The sequence below is a fragment of the Cnephaeus nilssonii genome (genome assembly GCF_951640355.1).
Source record: "Cnephaeus nilssonii genome assembly, chromosome: 4".
NCBI classification, from domain to species: domain Eukaryota; kingdom Metazoa; phylum Chordata; class Mammalia; order Chiroptera; family Vespertilionidae; genus Cnephaeus; species Cnephaeus nilssonii.
In genome coordinates, this window is record NC_137075.1 from 79,437,229 (window position 1) to 79,455,162 (window position 17,934).

The 17,934-nt window shown below is 43.5% G+C and overlaps 1 protein-coding gene across 4 annotated transcripts in view; it reads left to right on the forward strand.

Annotated features, from left to right (window-relative positions):
- Positions 1–17,934, forward strand: part of SYNE2 (spectrin repeat containing nuclear envelope protein 2) — a 306,555-nt gene that overhangs the window by 174,211 nt on the left and 114,410 nt on the right. For all 4 annotated transcript variants that reach the window (XM_079769558.1, XM_079769560.1, XM_079769561.1 and 1 more), the window contains 6 exons: positions 1,175–1,343; positions 4,569–4,724; positions 7,046–7,186; positions 9,727–9,909; positions 10,796–10,933; positions 17,353–17,538. In XM_079769558.1, the coding sequence (XP_079625684.1) occupies positions 1,175–1,343; positions 4,569–4,724; positions 7,046–7,186; positions 9,727–9,909; positions 10,796–10,933; positions 17,353–17,538 (973 nt within the window). The remainder of the gene's footprint in view (positions 1–1,174; positions 1,344–4,568; positions 4,725–7,045; positions 7,187–9,726; positions 9,910–10,795; positions 10,934–17,352; positions 17,539–17,934) is intronic.

Genomic DNA, 17,934 nt, shown 5'->3' on the forward strand with positions numbered 1-17,934 from the left:
GGGGCATTATAAAGATTAATATAAACCTCACCTTTAATTTTACCACTCAGCAACAACCACTGCCAATCACTTCTTTCTTGTCATTTTTTAAAACTATGATTATGCTTTCAAACAACTTGCAAGCATATTACTATACTGTTTTATATTCTGCAGAATCATTTATCAGCATACCATGTTTATTTGTCTATGCCATAAATGCTGTCTAAAACATACCTCTAAAATCTTTCATCATGTGGATATGCCATAATTTATTTAACAAGCCCACTAATATAGAAACTTTAAATTATATGCAATTTATTTTACTTTTATAAAACCACTGCAGTGAATATTTTTATGCCACAATCTCTGTCTGCATCTGTAATGAATTCATTAAGAAAGATGCTGAGAAGCAGATTCAGTGAGTGAGAGGATACAGTACATTTACAGCTGGAGACACCTGCCAAATAGCTCTCAGGAAAGATTTTACCCACCTAAACGCCTCTGCTGCAATTCTGGTTACATTCACAGCAAGTGGGGCAGCTGAGATAAAGGCTAGTGGGGTTGTCTGTCCCCCAGAACCTACCCATGTCTCCATTCTCACCTCTAAGTCATGTTCGGGTGAACCGAAAGATTACATGGAGAAAAACAGGCTAGCGATGGCAAGTGTTATATCAAGTTGAAAAGAGGGTATTTTGAGATTAAAGTTTTGGAGAGGGTTTTGATTGATTGATAGAATTTGATATATGTTTGTATATATCTACCTAATAAAAGAGTAACATGCTAATTGACCATACCTTCGCGATGCCCACCAGCCAATCAGGAGTGAGTACACAAATTAACCCAACAAAGATGGCTGGTTAATTTGCATACGCAGGCGCCGGGTGGCTGGGGGCAGGGCGGGACGCAGGCTTTCCACACCACCCCAGCCGCTCCGGGCCTCTGGGCAGCGTGGGAAGGCAGAAAGGCGGCTCCGGGCCGGAGCGGAAAGGCGGTGCCGGCAGCCAGGGGAAGGAAGGCCCATTCTTGCTGAATCTTCGTGCATCGGGCCTCTAGTAGTATATAAATCATGGAAACTAGCACTTTTCTCTCAAAAATATTTTGTGAGCTATGCAGATATCGTGTTAATTGTTGAAATAAAACTATTTCACAGATGAACAGGCTAGAGGTACAATTTTATTTTGATGCTATATTTTAGGCTTTTTCAGAAAGCTCAAAAGAATAAGGAATTGGTGCAGAATGAAATCCAGGAGAGACATTCCTTCACAAAAGAATTAATTACGTTGAAGAATTTATTTCAACAGACCACATCTTCTCTGCAAAATATGGGATTACAAGACCACCCAGAAAGGGCAGAGCAGTTTGAGGTAAGTCAGAAATGAACTTGTAAATGTGGTGGATACAGGTTTGCAGTCTTGAATCCAGAGTCCTTGGGACAGAGGTAACTCAGTGACTAGAGTGGAGGGAGAGTCCAGGAGAGAGGAAAGCACATGCAAAGGCCCTGTGGCACGGTGTGGGCAGAGCCACAGAAGATCAGTGTGCTTGGAGAGCAGAGGGTTAAGACCAGGTTGGGAAGTAGGCCAGTTTGGACCAAGCAGCCCTTTTTCAACCATTTTTTAAGTGTGTTGGTGAACAAGGACCTCCGACCATTCCTGAGTAGCATGTTAGACAACTCTCATTTGTAGGATGTAATATCTTACCTCTGATAGGGTGGAACTGTTTTTGTTTACAACGCTTCGGACAGTAAATGTGTGGTTCCCCGGCCCCCTCCACCCCAACCTATTCTGTAACTCCCTGTACACCAACTGGGTGTCCTCATATTCAGTTCAGTTCTAACGCTCACTACCAGGAGTTAGCACAGGTTAAGGGCTCAGTCCCACAAGACTGCCCCCACTTCACACACTGAACGGCAAGTCCCAGGCCTCTGGTACGTCTGACTGGCAGGCTATATATCACCTCCTCAGGTTCAATAATTTGTTAGAATGTCTCACAGAAGTCAGGGAAACATTGCCCTAGCCAGTTTGGCTCAGTGGATAGAGTGTTGACCTGCAGACTTTAAGGTCCCGGGTTCGTTTCAGGTCAAGGGCACATGCCCAGGTTGCGGGCTTGATCCCCAGTAGGGGGCGTGCCAGGAGGCAGTTGATCAATGATTCTCTCATCATTGATGTTTCTATCTCTCTATCCCTCTCCTTTCCTCTCTGAAATCAATAAAAATATATTAAAAAAACAAAGAAGTCAGGGAAACACTTTACTTACTATTACCGATTTATTGTGAAAGATGCAACTCAGGAACAGCCAAAGGGAAGAGATGCAGAGGGCAAAGTATGGGGGAAGGGGTGTGGAGCCTCCATGCCCTCACTGGGTGTGCCGCTGTCCCAGCACCTCGATGTGTTCATCAAGCCCAATAGTCGTTTAGGGGTTTGTATGGAGGGTCCATTATGTAGGCATGATTGGTTAAATCATGGATCGTTGGTGATTAACTCAACCCCTGGCCCCTCTCCTTTCCCAGTGGATGGGAAGTGAAGCAGACATTTCATTCCAACTGTTACCAACGACATGGGTTCATTCTCCTGCCTGCACCAAAGCCCAACCAAATGCCAGTAGGAGCTTGTAGCAAAGAAAGTAAAGGTTCATTAGTTAAGGAAATGAAGCCAAACCCGGGGTCACAGGTGAGCATTGCGCTGAGCCTGGCTCCCTGAAGGCTTCCAGGGATGGGTTGTATAGGGAAGATCATTAATCATGGTGGTTAAGGGAGCTGGGGTCCTGTTTAGGTCCTGGTCTTGTTGATAGGTCAGCACTAGGGTAGGGAGTAGTTGATCGTTGCACCTGGTCCTGACGTCAGCCATGGCGTTGCTCTGTCTGCTTTTGCAAGGGGATGGTTGGGGGCGTCGTTCCGCTTTTCTGGGTCTAGAGCTGAAACCCACCTGAGGCCTAGCTGCTGTCTCCAGTTTGACTGAAACTCTGTCTCTGGGGTCAACAGACCCAGGCCTTTGTCCCTAAGATACTTTGATGCCCACTAGAACCTCAGTGTCCCGAGGGCTTAACGATTAAGGCGCAAAGGAGAGGGGCCTGGGTGAGCCAGGGTGCTCCTAGGCTGGGCAAGGCCAGTTTGAACCGGAAGGGAAGAAGGAGAAGCGGTCAGATTAAAGAAATGAAGTTTCTGCGGGGTTATGAGTGTTGGTTCCTCTGGCAAGCAGCCCCCATCACGTAGCTACCAGTATCTAGGGGCACCAGAGGAGTCATCTCATTTGCATAAACTCAGGTTTGGGTTGAAACATAAATAACAAAAGATGCTCCTCTCACCACATTTAGGAAATTTCAAGAGTTTTAGAAGCCTTGCCAGAAACCAGGGATGAAAACCAAATGTACATATGGCAACACAGTATCCCAGGAGCTATGCACACACCTCGGAGTCATTTAGGAACGCATTTTTTTTTATTTTTTCAGGGTGACCTCTTATTCCGGTCCAGTGATAACAGGCAAAAATGACATTCGGGAGTTTACTCAACAGTCGCACACTGTTGTTAATCGGAGTTGGTTATCGGTGTTGTAAAGGGAGACTTTCTCTCACCGATGTAGTCTGCGCGGGGCAGCCATCCCCGGGCAGCTCTGAATGAAGACCTGTGCCACGAGGCCCAGATAAAACAGGGGGGCGCTGTACCTCAAACCCCGCCTTTGCCTGCCTGGCATTGTCCTTTCGCCTTCCCTCTCTAGACGTGTTCTCCGCTGAGGGTTGAGAAAAGGAAAACAGTGACGCATCGTGGAGTCATTCAAAATCGGACTCATTCTTCCGTGCGGCGATGCAGTCCATTAGCACAAATAATGCTGCTAAACAGCTCCTCTCAAAACAAAGCAAACCCCAAAAAAGCCGCAGCGGAGTCAGAGAGTATTTTTCCACTTGATCTTTGGGAAACTTTCCCAAACAAATGAGCGTCTCCTTTATAATTAGTGCAGGAGAACGTAGATCAGATTTTGTTTCTAGGCCACAACCAATGGACCGTTTGTTCAGGTTTCTTTTATCTCCTGAAACCCACATTCTTCGCGTGGAACTGGAACCCTCCTCTTTGAAAGAAGTGGAGCTCCAGCTTTCCTGTCTCATTACATGAAAGCAGACACTTCTGCTTCAAGCCCAAGGGCTTTTAGTGGCCTTGAGTCATTGTGATGATAATGTAGGAAGAAGCAGAAATGGCAACAAGCTAATAACAAAACAACCAAAAAAAAAAAAAAGAGAGAGAGAGAGAAACTTCTTGGAAACTTTTTGCTACTTGCAGCTTTTTAAGATCAAGGCTGCCACTGCGATCCAGTTAACTCCTAGAGGTACTTGAGAAGCAGGAGATGTTGTAATGTCTCCTCGGGACAATGGTTTGACACTGTGAAGAGATATCCAGTTTAATGCTTACAAATTAGAAAGCATCATCTGACCAGAAGGAGTATCTCCCAGGCGTAATCAGCTTGTATCAATAGTGAGGTTTTGTCATGCAAAATGTGCTCATTGAAGTCGTAAGGATGCGCTGCAAAGCTGCTTTTTATTTTTAGAGGTAAACGCTTCCCCAGTCCTGTGAGTATTGAAAACTTTCTCGTGATGTTTTTAGGAGCTCCGAAGCACCTTTGAGAAAGGGAAGCTAACCTTAGAGAATATTATGGAAAAACTCCGAATCAAGTATTCTGAAATGTACACCATAGTTCCCGCAGAGATTGACACGCAGGTGGAAGAATGCAGAAAAGCTTTGGAGGACCTAGAGGAGAAGGTAATAATAACGTTTGTACCAGTGTTGTTATTTATGGCGTTGAATGAATAGAAAGAAGAAATGTCACTTAATATTATATTTTCCTTTGCCTTGATTTCAGCTATACCTGTTTTTATAGAGTTTGGTTAAGTGACAATTTTGTGTATTGAATACTGAGATGAAATCGCTCTAAACAAGTGACATAAACAGAATTAGGTAATCTGTTTACGTTTAGCTGTCAAGATGCTTCGTTTTTCTTCTCTTGCATTTAAAAATAGTTATGGGTTATCTTTCACTTGCCTTTAAAAAAAAAACTGGACAATCAGTTTAAAATTACAGACATGAGTAATATGTTGTTTTAAAACGTATTCCCTGTATATTTTTAAATAGCAACCCAAGGCAGTAAGAATACACATTTCACAAGACACTAGGCATAGCAGCACACAGTATCTTCCTAATGATGATGCTCACACAGTTCTCGTAAATCATACCTGGGCACATCTTTACACCTGAGAGTCCAGCTTAGAAGGAGTGGGAACTATTTCATAGTCCAGGCATAGGAATTCAGCAAGGCAATGTTACTGAATCATAAAAAGGCAGGTCGAATCCAGCAGAACTAAATTCTGTTCTATTTGGCATCCACAGAAGGATTTTTGTATTGCTTTTTAGAGGCAAGAACACCTCTAACTTAGTTAATTAAATAGACATTAAATGCACATAAAATAAGATTTCAAACTCAGTTAACTTCTATGCAGATTTCTTGGGGAAATCCGACCTATGTAAAAATCATGTAAACTCCTAATGTATAGTTACAAGAAATCTTGTTGCCTTAACATGCAATAGAATCATGTACTATTGATTTTATTTTAAGAGAATACAGAATGTTTTGAGGGAAAACTAAATTCGTTCTTGTGGCTACCTCCTGTGAAAAATCCCTAACCAAGTGAAGGAATGAACAAAATCTGTCTTGAATTTAACGTTGAACATTCCCACTGTAGCTGTGTGTTTGCAGCGAACAGCAGCTGGTTTTCATGGTGTGATGTGTCCAAAGGATCCAGGCGGCAGACGCCGGGCCATTCTGTGTCGTTCAGACAGCAGCATCCTTTTCCTAAGTCCCCGTCTCTTCTAATGTTCCTAAAGGATGAGCATTACTGCCCGGGGAATAACTGCCCGACGTCCCAGAAAACTTCACGTTGTGGTCATTTGTTACATAACAATAAAAAGCTATACAGTGATGAAAAACCCAGTACAGGATTCATTTTTCCCCCCTCTAAAATTCCTGACTGTGCTGTATGGTCTGTGAAATAAGCCATTTTACAACAGAATCAGCAACGTGATGTTGTGCAAAGAGCCTGGACTCCTGAGTCCGTCAACTCGGGGCTTCTAGGGACAAGTTCAGCCTCCCTTGATATCTGACCTTAACTTAAACAAGTCTCTGTTCAGCTTCTGCGTCTGTATACTGTTTTTACTGGGATGTTCTAGTCTCAGTGGTGGTGCAGATACAGTGGTGTTTAAAAGAGTTACAGGATTGCATACAAGCATAAATTAATACTTAGTTATTGAGTGGCCGCTGGAAGAAAACCTTATCAACATAGCCTAAAAAATAAGCAGGCACACGAACTAATCAGGTTTTTGAAAAATGACACATTCAACATTCATTTGTTACCTTTCCTAGTCCAAGTTATATTCTTAAGAAAACCATTCAGGTAGAAAATTACACCATTCAGTTAGATTTCTGAGTTCAGTGAAAACAGTCTGGAAACGCTCACACAGAGGATACTAAGCTTTGTGCATCCTCAAGGTGGTTTTACCCTCATGACTGTGAAGGCAGGAATTACATTTTGAAAGTCAGCTTGAGAATAAGTTTTATTTTATGGAAAACAGTTCTGGACAGAGGATTTTCTCATAAAATGGAGTGAGACTGCATAATAAATAATTTATCTCTCAGGAATTCTTTCATTATCATTTGCTCCACTGGGGTATGTTTCAAACAGTCCACTAAGTAGTTTTGCCCAATATCACACATAGCTATAAGTTATACTGTGGATTACATTCAACAAATTTGTATTTGTGGTTTTCTCTATTTTTTATTTATTTATTTTTTGGTTGGATTTAACAGATCTGGTGGGCACAGCTGCCATTTCCTCATCTGCTAATGTACCCTTTCATTAACGCATTAGCCAGTATGGTTTGGCATTTTTCCCGGAACTGTTAAAAGATTTTTTTTTTATAAGTAAAAGCATATAACAGTGTGGTTAACCCTTTTATCATTTGAACCTGGGAATAGAGTGCAGAAAACAGTTTCTAACTAAACCAAATGTGTCTGTCTCCGACTGTCACAGATTAGCAACGAAGTCTTGAAAAGTTCACCATCATATGCAATGAGTAGAAAAATAGATGAAATTAACAAGGGGCTTCACAAGGTTGAAAAGATGTTGCAGCAGAAAAGCAAAAGTATTGAGAAAGCTCAAGAAATTCAAAAGGTAACATTCTCCTTTAACTTCCTTCAGCATTTGGTATTCCCCCTGTTCATCATTACAGGGTGTGCTTTGGGGATTAATCTGACCTACAGAGATCCTAACCCAGATCCGAAGGGCGCCCCCATCCTGAGAAAAGCATGGTGGAGAAGAATTGTTCTCAGTTTTTTCATGGTGGGAATATACTCAACTCCCTGAGAGCCTATGATTGTGAACTGGCCTTTTCACAAGTAAAGGAGAGTCAGGATCTTATCTTGATTAGACTGATGTAAAAATCTTACCCTAATAAAAGAGTAATATGCAAATTAACCATCACTTCGCTACATCCACAAGTCATGCCCACCAGCCAATCAGGAGCGAGTATGCAAATTAACCCAACCAAGATGGCTGCAGCCACGGAGCAAGCAGGAGGCTTGGGTTTCCCCAGCAATAGAGGAAGCCAAGCTTTCGGCACATCCTGGCAGGCCTAAGCCTCCACTCAAGGCTACAAAGTTTCAATTATAGAAGATAAATAAATCCCAACAAAAATGGCTGCCGCCATGGAGCAAGCAGGAGGCTTGGCTCCGCTCAAGGCTACAAAGCTTCTACAATTATAGAAGATAAATAAATCCCAGATACCAGGGCCTCCGCTTGGGTCGCCGGGGGGTGTGGCCGGCCTGCAAACCACCACGGGCCCCTCGCCCAGGCCGCCCCATGCCCCGAGGGAACCCCCACCCTGATCCGGGACACCCTTCAGGGCAAACCAGCTGCCCCCCCCCCCCCCCCGTGCACCAGGCCTCTATTCTTCTATCTAATAAAAGAGTAATATGCAAATTGACCATCACTCCAACACACAAGATGGCTGCCCCCATGTGGTCAAAGATGGCTGCTCTCATGTGGACACAAGATGGCCAGCAGGGGAGGACAGTTGGGAGGGACCAGGCCTGCAAGGGAGGGCAGTTGTGGGCAATCAGGCCAGCAGAGGAGGGCAGTTGGGAGGGACAAGGCCTGAAAGGGAGGGCAGTTGGGGGCGATCAAACCTGCAGGGGAGGGCAGTTAGGGGTGACCAGGCTGGCAGAGGAGGGAAGTTGGGGGTGACCAGGCCTGCAGGGAAGGGCAGTTGGAGGGGACCCAGGCCTGCTGGGGAGAGCAGTTGGGGGGGACCAGGCCTGCAGGGGAGGGCAGTTAGGGGTGACCAGGCCTTCAGGGGAGGGCAGTTAGGGGTGACCATGCCTGCAGGGGAGGGCAGTTGGGGGCAAACAGGCTGGCAGGGGAGCAGTTAGGAATCAATCAGGCTGGCAGGAGAGTGGTTAGGGGGTGATCAGGCTGGCAGGCAGAACGGATAGGGGCAATCAGGAAGGCAGGCAAGTGAGCAGTTGGGAGCCAGCAGTCCTGGATTGTGAGAGGGATATCCTAGATTGGAGAGGGTGCAGGCTGGGCTGAGGGACACACAGCCCCATGCATGAATTTCGTGCACCGGGCCTCTAGTAAATACATAAATATATAAAACAAAGGCTAACGTGTTTCTATGTTGGAGCATTTCTTAGAGTCTTTGGTTTTCTAAAGTGAAATATTACTGGAGGATAAAATATGGAACATTTATGACTCTTATTTGGTAGGCAAATAAAAATACAATAACAATAAAAATATTTTAGTAGGATTTGAATAGTTTTAGCAGCTTTTCTTTAGACTGCAAGGAGAAACAAGAAAATAGAAATTCCAATTTTATTTTCCTTATAAACAGTCTTAAGAAATAAAGTCTTAGATAAAACTGTACAGTAACATAATAGTCCCCCTCTAAACTCTCAAGTAAACCTGCATATAGAGAGCATTCTTATTCTAATCTACATTTTAAGGAAACTTTCTAATATAAATGGAGACTTTTAAAAATAGGTCCGAATATGGCTCGCCATTGGACAAAAATCTTGTACTCTTAGTAAATAGAGGAATCTCATTCAAGCAATAAGATTTTCTCATCTCTAGAAATTATGTTCTTAAGCAAACATTAAGTAAGAATTAAATATATTACCTTTGAGACATCCTCTGGCCAGACAGGTCCAGGTTGGAATCCAACCTATCCATTTCTTGAGCCCTAAGTGGTTGCTGCCAATACCTGTGGGTAGAACTTGCAGCGACTGCATTAATCCTGAGTTCAAACTGGCACTTTCTAGTAGTTTTATTTTTGTACTTAATACAAATTGTCTTCTAGAAAGTACACGTGTGTACTGGTCTAAAGAGGTTTGAATATTAACTGAAGCCCTTTATAAACATAATGTTAGCTCTTCGCTCTTGAAAGATGAGGGTTGTGTTGACCTTGTTTGGTGTCATTCATCTCTGGACAAGTCCAGGTCTTCCTGCTCCCTTACCGCTCATTGTACTGAAGTGAATACTGTTGGGGTTAAGGCAGCTCAGGAAGAGTGTTTTGTTTTGTTTTTCAGTTTAGGTCATGAGTGATGGCCGGGCGTACGTGAATAACTGTGCCTGTGGTACATTTATAAGTGCCAGTAGTGTGTGAACACTAGGAATTGATGCCCGCATTCAGATTGCCTCATGCTTTCCTTCTGCAGAAAATGTGGGATGAGCTAGACCTCTGGCATTCCAAGCTCAACGAGCTGGACTCGGAGGTGCACGACATCGTGGAGCAGGACCCGGGGCAGGCTCAGGAATGGATGGACCGCCTGATGGTTCCTTTCCAGCAGTATCAGCAGGTGTCCCAGAGAGCAGAAGCTAGAACCTCACAGCTGAACAAGGTGCGGCGGGAACGGGATGGCTGCACAGAGCATGGGGTGGTGTCGAGATGGGTGTAAGACAAAACGAAAGTCAGTTTCCCTCACAGCCACACGACAGGTTCAGGTGGGCACCGGGGGCTTAGGTTTCGCTGCTGGCACAGGCGGGAAGTCTAACTGGGCAGGCAGAGGAAGTATCCAGAAGTTGGACCCCAGCAACGCATTTCCGGCGGCTATCTCAGGAGCCCAGGGAGGAGCCAGCAACAAGAATAAATGTCATTCGGAACAGGACCCTTCTCTTTCCCCTCTAAGCAGGGTCGTGGGTGGGCGACCAGTACCTGTGACCTAACAAGTATGAGGCAGGGTCCTAGTCTCAGAGGAACCGGGATATTATAGGACAAGGCCCAGTACAGAAGGGCAAAATACAAATCTGATTTTCAGAATGAACTAACAGTGGGAACCAGACTAAGGCTAATGCAAAACCCTTGCGGAGGCCCATAGCTTTGGGGTAGAACTTAAGTCCTTTCCAGCTACGGTCAGGATCAGTCTTAAAAGTTGGAAGGATCAGAACTGGAGGGAAAGGGCCTGCAACTAAAAACCACAAATTCTTCATTCAAGAATCAGTCCAGCCCGTGTGGCTCAGTGGTTGAGTGTCGACCTATGAACCAGGAGGTCACAGTTTGATTCCTGGTCAGGGCACATGCCGGGGGGTTGCGGGCTCGATCCCCAGTAGGGGGTGTGCATGTGGCAGCCCATCAATGATTCTCTCTCATCATTGATGTTTCTATCTCTTTCTTCCTCTCTCTGAAATCAAATAAAAAAAAAAAAAACATTAAAAAAAAAAAAGAATCATTCAACTTAGGTAGAGAGCATCAGTCAGACTGAGCTTGGCACCACCTCTCTTTCACAGGCCACCGTTAAGATGGAGGAATATCATGACCTTTTGAAAAGCACTGAGGCCTGGATAGAAAACACCAGTCGTTTGCTGGCTAACCCTGCTGACTATGACTCTCCAAAGACACTGAGTCACCACGCCAGCACCCTTCAGGTAAGTGTTCCTTCGTGTTTCCGGGGTGTCATAGACTATCCAGAATGATCGGCAGCTTAGCTAACCATCATGCTGCTTCTGCCCCCACTCCCCCCACCCGCCTTTTCCCTGAAAAACCACCTTCTCTTCATCCACACCAGATGGCAGAAGGGAGTTTGGAAGACTGTCGGGCTCTAGACAGGGCTTTTGGAGACCAGGATCTTGTTCTTTCTGGCCTGGTAACTACCACGTGACTTTTTGGGTAATTTATTGTCTCCTCCATGGGCCTTGGTTCCTCCAACTGAAGTAAGAATGTTGTTCTGCATGGTGATGGTTTTGGTTGGCAGAATTCTACAATGGCTCCCGATATTCTTGTCCCCTGGTGGACATGACCTGTATAAAACCCTCCCCTTGAGTGTGGGCAGGAATATGAGTATGTGATGAGATGGCCACTCCCTCGATTAGGTTACATTATCATATTACTAAGGTAATGGGACACTCACTCCCATGCATACATGATTAATCATTCTTATATGGTCATTAGACTCCCTAGTAGCAAATTGGAGAGAGAGTCTCCTGCTGGCTTGAGGAAGTAAGCTGCCATATAATGAGGGCCATGGGGTTAGGATCCCAGAGCAACCTCTAAAAGCTGAGAGTGACCCCTGGTCAACAGCCAGCAAGGTAATTGGGATCTCAGTCCTACTCCAGAGTTCTGCCCGCAGCCTGAATGAACTTGGAGGAGAAACCCGTGCTCCAGATGGCACCTCCATTGCAGCCTTGTAACCTCCTGAGCAGAACACCCACCTAATCTGGTCCTGGACTCTTGAGCCATGGAACCTGCGAGATAATAAATTTTATTTTGAGGCTGCTAAGTTTGTGGTAATTAGTTACACAGCATTAACCAACAAGTCCATGGTTCCCACCAATTCTAGCATGCCATGGTTCCAGATTTCCTGTCCTTCTGGGTGCTCTGCAGGGGCCCTGTCTCCTTGCTGGCTTACAGAGACAACACAAGTGGAAGTATGTTTCTATTTGGGGCCATGGCTGTGAGATCTTCCAGCTGCCAAGTATTGGCTTCAGTTTTATTATGAAGGCACTAGTGGCCCGGTGCACGAAATTCCTGCATGGGTAGGGTCCCTAGGCCTGGCCGGCAATCAGGGCCCATCGGGGCCTTCCGGCTGCCAGCTGGGGCCTTCTTTCATTCCGCGCCACCCCCTGGTGGTCAGTGCATGTCATAGCTAGTGATCAAACTCCCAGTCTCCTGGTCGAACTCCAGAGGGGACACTTTGCATATTAGCCTTTTATATATATACTAGAGGCCCGATGCATGCATTCGTGCACGGTTGGGGTCCCTTGGCCTGACAGGCAATCAGGGCCGATCGGGGCCGCGGGAGGTTGGCTGTGGGAGCACACTGACCACCAGAGCATGGCTCCTGCTTTAAGCATCTGCCCCCTGGTGGTCAGTGTGCATCATAGCGACCGGTTAACTGGTTGTTTGGTCTCTTAGGTTTTTATATACATAGACTAGAGGCCCGGTGCACAAACTTTGCGCACGGGTAGGGTCCCTACACCTGGCCAGTGATCAGGGCTGATCGGGGCCTTCCAGCTGCCAGCCAGGGCTTTCCTTCCCCAGCTGCCAGCTTCCATCCGGGGCCTTCCTTCATTCTGCACCACCCCCCTGGTGGTCAGTGCACGTCATAGTGAGTGATCAAACTCCTGGTCTCCCAGTTGAACTCCTGAGGGGACACTTTGCATATTGGCCTTTTATATATATAGATAGATATTTCACTTCTCTCATACTAGTTAGCCACGAGTACGAATCTCTTAGGAAAAAGTTTATTCTATAACTCTTAGAGTAATCAGACCTCAGTTGATCCGACTCCCTTTTGTATCTGTAGGATAGCACAGTGTGTTCCTAAGTGAACAGCTGCCTTCAGACCTCCCTGATGTTTAAGATATGTTGGCATATTTTACCCCTAAGTACTCCTATGGGAGTAACTATAGAGATGCTACATTTTCACCCATTTGTTTCTTTCCTTCCCCTTGCCTGTGATTTCTGCCTCCACATCCCCCTTTATTTTAAATCACCTGTGTTTTTCAACATATTAAGGAGGTTGCAAAGACAAAAGAGAGAAATTATGCCTTTTCCCTCAAATGTTTATTATAAGATTTAAAAAACAAAACAAAAACAATGTACAAAAGTGAACTCAGGCCAAAGCAGTTGGACTTTGCTACTTTCTACTGACCCAAATGTAAAAGTGTGCAAGTGTCTCTCATTTGCTGGCCTTTGGGGGCTAGAGCTGAGAGAACTCTAGTTGATGAGCTTAGAAGTAGGGAGAAGGGGAGATGCAGGCTGATTTCCCACAGAATGTACCCGAATTAATCCCCCAATGCAAAATAAGTCGCAAATAACTACTCAGATATGAATACCCCATGTTATCCCTATTTTGAAAATAGTTGTTCTACTTTTCGGATACACTTTTGCATTTTTCTAGCATTACCAGGAATGATTTTTTAAATGACTCTTAAAGGTATCAAAACTCTCTACTAAGCTTTAAAAGTCTGTTTTTATTGCACTGTAACTTTCGATGCGGGTTGTATTTGTTAAGATGGGTTTTTATAACCTAAAGATACTGTACATAACCAAAGACTGCTGTTGTAATGAAGAATCAGAGGAACATAAATTTCATTGTAAAAATAGGAAAACAACTTATTTTTTTTAATCAACTAAGTTAAGGTATAATTTCAATACAGTAAAATATACCTATTTTAATTCACAGCTAGATGAAATTTTTTAGATGAGTTTTGATAAAGGCATGCAATTATGTAACCACCACCACCACCAATGTCAGAACCTTCCCGTCACCCCAAGGAGTTTCCTCACGCTCCTCTGCAGGCAGCCCCTTTCGCCCATCTTCAGCCGTTTGTCACCGCTTACTCGTTGTCTCCTGTTACTGTAGTTTTGCCTTTTGTACAACATCCTATAAATAGAATCATACAGTATGTAGAATTTTGTACCTGACTTCTTTTACTTAGCATAATGTTTTTGAGGTTCATGCAGTTTGTTAGGTTTATAGGTCGTTTATTCTTTTATTATTATTATTATTTTTTTACATATTTTTATTGATTTCAGAGAGGAAGGGAGAGGGAGAGAGATAGAAACATCGATCAGTGATGAGAGATAATCATTGATTGGCTGCCTTCTGCACACCCCACACTGGGGATCCAGCCCACAACCCAGGCATGTGCCCTTGACTGGTATCGAACCTGGGACCCTTCAGTCCGCAGGTCGACGCTTTATCCACTGAGCCAACTGGCTAGGGTGGTCGTTTATTCTTTTGATTGCTGAACAGTATTCTAGTAATGGGGAAATATGCCATGTCTTTATTCCTTCGCCAGGTAATGGACGTTTGGGTTGTTTCACCTTCTGGTGCATGTGTTCGATATCTATTGACGTGTAGCACATTACTCCAGAAGTTAGCAGCTTAAAACAACAAGCACTTACTATCTCACAGTTAAATGTGGGTCAGGAATCCAGGCATGCCTTCCCCGAGTGCCCCTGGCTCAAGGTCTCTCAGGAGAATGCAGTCCAGGTGTCGGCCAAGGCTGGGGCTGGTCTGAAGGCTCACTTTGGTTAGGGAGGCAGCAGGATTCACATCCAAGCTCATGCACAGGCCTCCTCAGACCCACTTCCATACACAGTCGTGCGGGCCTCCCCACAAGGCTGCCTCATGCATGGCAGCTGGCTGTAACATTAAAAAGAGTGAGAGGGAGCTCCTAAGACAGAAACAGCCTTTCTAGACTCTAATCTTGGAAACGACACCACTTCCTTGCTTCTGCTTGTTTTATTAGAAGTAAATCACTGAGCCCGGTGATGATAAGGGCATGAATACCAGGAGGTGATCACTGGGGCCAACTTAGAAGCTTCCGACCACAGGCCTTGATGCGCACAGATGCTGTGAATGTTCATATTTAAATCTTTGTGTGGTATATGCTTTTGTGTCATTTCATTTGATAAATATCAAGGAATATAATTGCTGGTTTTTATGGTAAATATCTAACTAGATAAGAAACTGCCTAATGGTTTTCCAAAATGGCTGTAGCATCTTTCATTCCCACTGGCAATGTGAGTTCTAATTTCTCCATATTCTGGTTTGCATTTGCTATTATCTGTCTTTAAAATTTTAGCCTTTCTGGTGACATAGTGGTATCTCATTGTGGTTTAAATGGCACTTCTCTAATGACTAATGATTTATGTATTTGAGAGTTTCTCCATGTGCTTATTTGACATTTTTATACTTCTTCTTTGAAGTATAGGTTCGATTTTTTTATTGCCCATTTTTAATTTTTTGTGTCATTTTATTATTGAGTTGTTAGACTTATTTATAAAATATTCTAGAAACCAGTCCTTTAATAGATAAGTGATTTAAAAATACTTTCTCCCAGTCGGTGGCTTTTCTTTTCATTCTCTCCATATTGTGTTTTCAGATAACAAATGTTATTAATTTGATGAAATCCAATTTGTCAGTATTTTTCTTTTATGGATTATTTTTTTGTGTTATGTCTAAGAAATCTTTATCTAACTCAAGGTCACAAGGATTTCTTCCTATCTTCTAGAAATTTAAGAGTTTAACATATTTTAGGTCTATGATCCATTTCAAGTTAATGTTTGTACATAGTATAAGGCAAGTATTGATGTTCATTTTTTTCTAGTTGGATATCCAGTTATTCTAGGACCATTTGTTGAAAAGACGCACCATTGAATTACTTTGATGCCTGTTGAAAATCAGTTGACCTCATGTATGTGGGTTTATTTCTGGGCTCTCATGTTCTATTGCTCTATGTGTCTATTCTTTCACCAAGGTGATAGTCTTGATTGCTATAGCTTTACAGTAAGTCTTGAAATCAGGTAGCGTACGTTCTACAACTTAGTTCTTTTTCAGATTTATTTTGGGTCTTTTGCATTTTTATTTAAATCTTAGAATCAGCTTGTTGATATCTACAAGGTCTGCTGGAATTTTGAGTGTGATTGCATTTATTCTGTAAATCAATTTGGCGAGAATTGACCTCTTAACTATATTGACTGTACTAATCCAGGAACATAAAATATCTTTTTATTTACTTTTATCTCTTTAAAATTTCAGTGGTGTTTGGTAGTCTTCATGTACTTGTACTTGTACTTCATGTACAAGTACTTGTACTTGTACTTCATGTACTTTGGTAGTCTTCAGGTCTTGCTTATAAATTGTTAAATTTATCCCTAAGTAGTTTATGGGGTTTTTTTTTGTTTGTTTGTTTTTTTAAATATATTTTATTGATTTTTTACAGAGAGGAGGGCAGAGGGATAGAGAGTTAGAAACATCGATGAGAGAGAAACATCGATCAGCTGCCTCCTGCACATCCCCTACTGGGGATGTGCCCGCAACCAAGGTACATGCCCTTGACCGGAATCGAACCTGGGACCCTTCAGTCCGCAGGCCGACGCTCTATCCACCAAGCCAAACCGGCTAGGGCTAGTTTATGTTTTTTGATGCTTTTGTAAATAGTGTTATTGGTATAAAGCATTGGGGTTTTCAGTTTTGTTTTTCTTAAAATTTTCTCCTTCTAGGATTTTAAATAAGGCCAGTAAAGCATTCTGAGTAAGCTGATTAATTTTAGAGGCTTATGATTGGAATTCTAGTTGCATAAGTAAATGTTCTTTCCTATATCAGTTATTTTTTAATGGAATTACCTAAAGACTACGTTAGCAGGTTGAACATTTCCAGTAGGTGGCTGTGATATTTTCAAATCTTAAGTTTGAAAGGTGAGCCCTTATAATCATTAAAAGACAGAACATTATAAGGAGGAATGTCCAACGAGTTCTATAAATGGGTGTTTTTCACTCCTATTTGGTTATATCGCATAGAGGTCTCTTAGCATCAAGTTGTTCAGGTCAACTCAAGCTCTGGGGATGCCTAAGGGAGTCCGCGGCCCCTGTGCTGAGGCCTAAGGGCACTGGCACTGGGCGGGGCTGGCAGGCCCAGGAACGCCTCTTCCTCTCACCCCACTCCACTCGGCTATTCCTCTCAAACCCACCTTCCCAGAATTACCAATCCCACCAATTGGGAAGAGGCTGAAAGGCTCTATTAGCCCCAATTCCACATTCCAGAGGGATGGCCTACAGGTCGTGTTTCTGGTCCTCACAATGAAGATAATGAAGGTCGGCTGGAGGGCAGGTTATGTGGTGCAAAGTGGCCGCCGCTAACCCGCCGGGTCCGTAGATGCTGAAGTCATCCTCCGCCATCGGCAGTAGTGTTCAGTGTCTTACTACGAAACTGGAAATGACCAGGAGTTTCAACTGTGGAGACAAATGAGCCTTAAATCTCTGATTTAAATTGTAACCAACTTTCAGCGTCTTAATGTTCTCCCCACCCCACCCCCATTTGTTTCTCATTATGTAGATGGCTTTGGAAGATTCGGAACAGAAACATAACCTTTTACATTCCATTTTCACGGATCTAGAAGACTTGTCAGTGATTTTTGAAACAGATGACTTAGCACAGTCCATACAAGAGTTAAGCCGTCAGGTAGCAGCTTTACAGCAAAACATCATGGAGAGCCTGCCCCAGATTCAGCGAATGGCCTATGTGAGTTGGCACTATGGAGATGTGATTTCTTATTTTTAATTTATGTTTCATTGAGTAAATTAGAGTTATACTGCTAATCAACTACTAATTATAGGAAGACACATTGATCTGGTACTGTTTATCTTTCATTTGTGTTCTTATTTCTTGAATTATATTTTATTTGACTTTGCAACCTCTAGTGCAACTACTACAAAAATCATATCCACCTTCTGAGTCCAGAAGTGGACTGTTTAAAGGGAAGAATCCTGATCACATAAGCCCAGTGTCTTCTCTTTGTCTGAGAGGAGATATTGTTGAGGTAAAAGATTAGCAAAGAGGTAATTAAAACAGATAACCTCACAAATCTTCACCAATAGCAAATATTTATTGAGGGACTGCTATATGCCAGCCACTGGA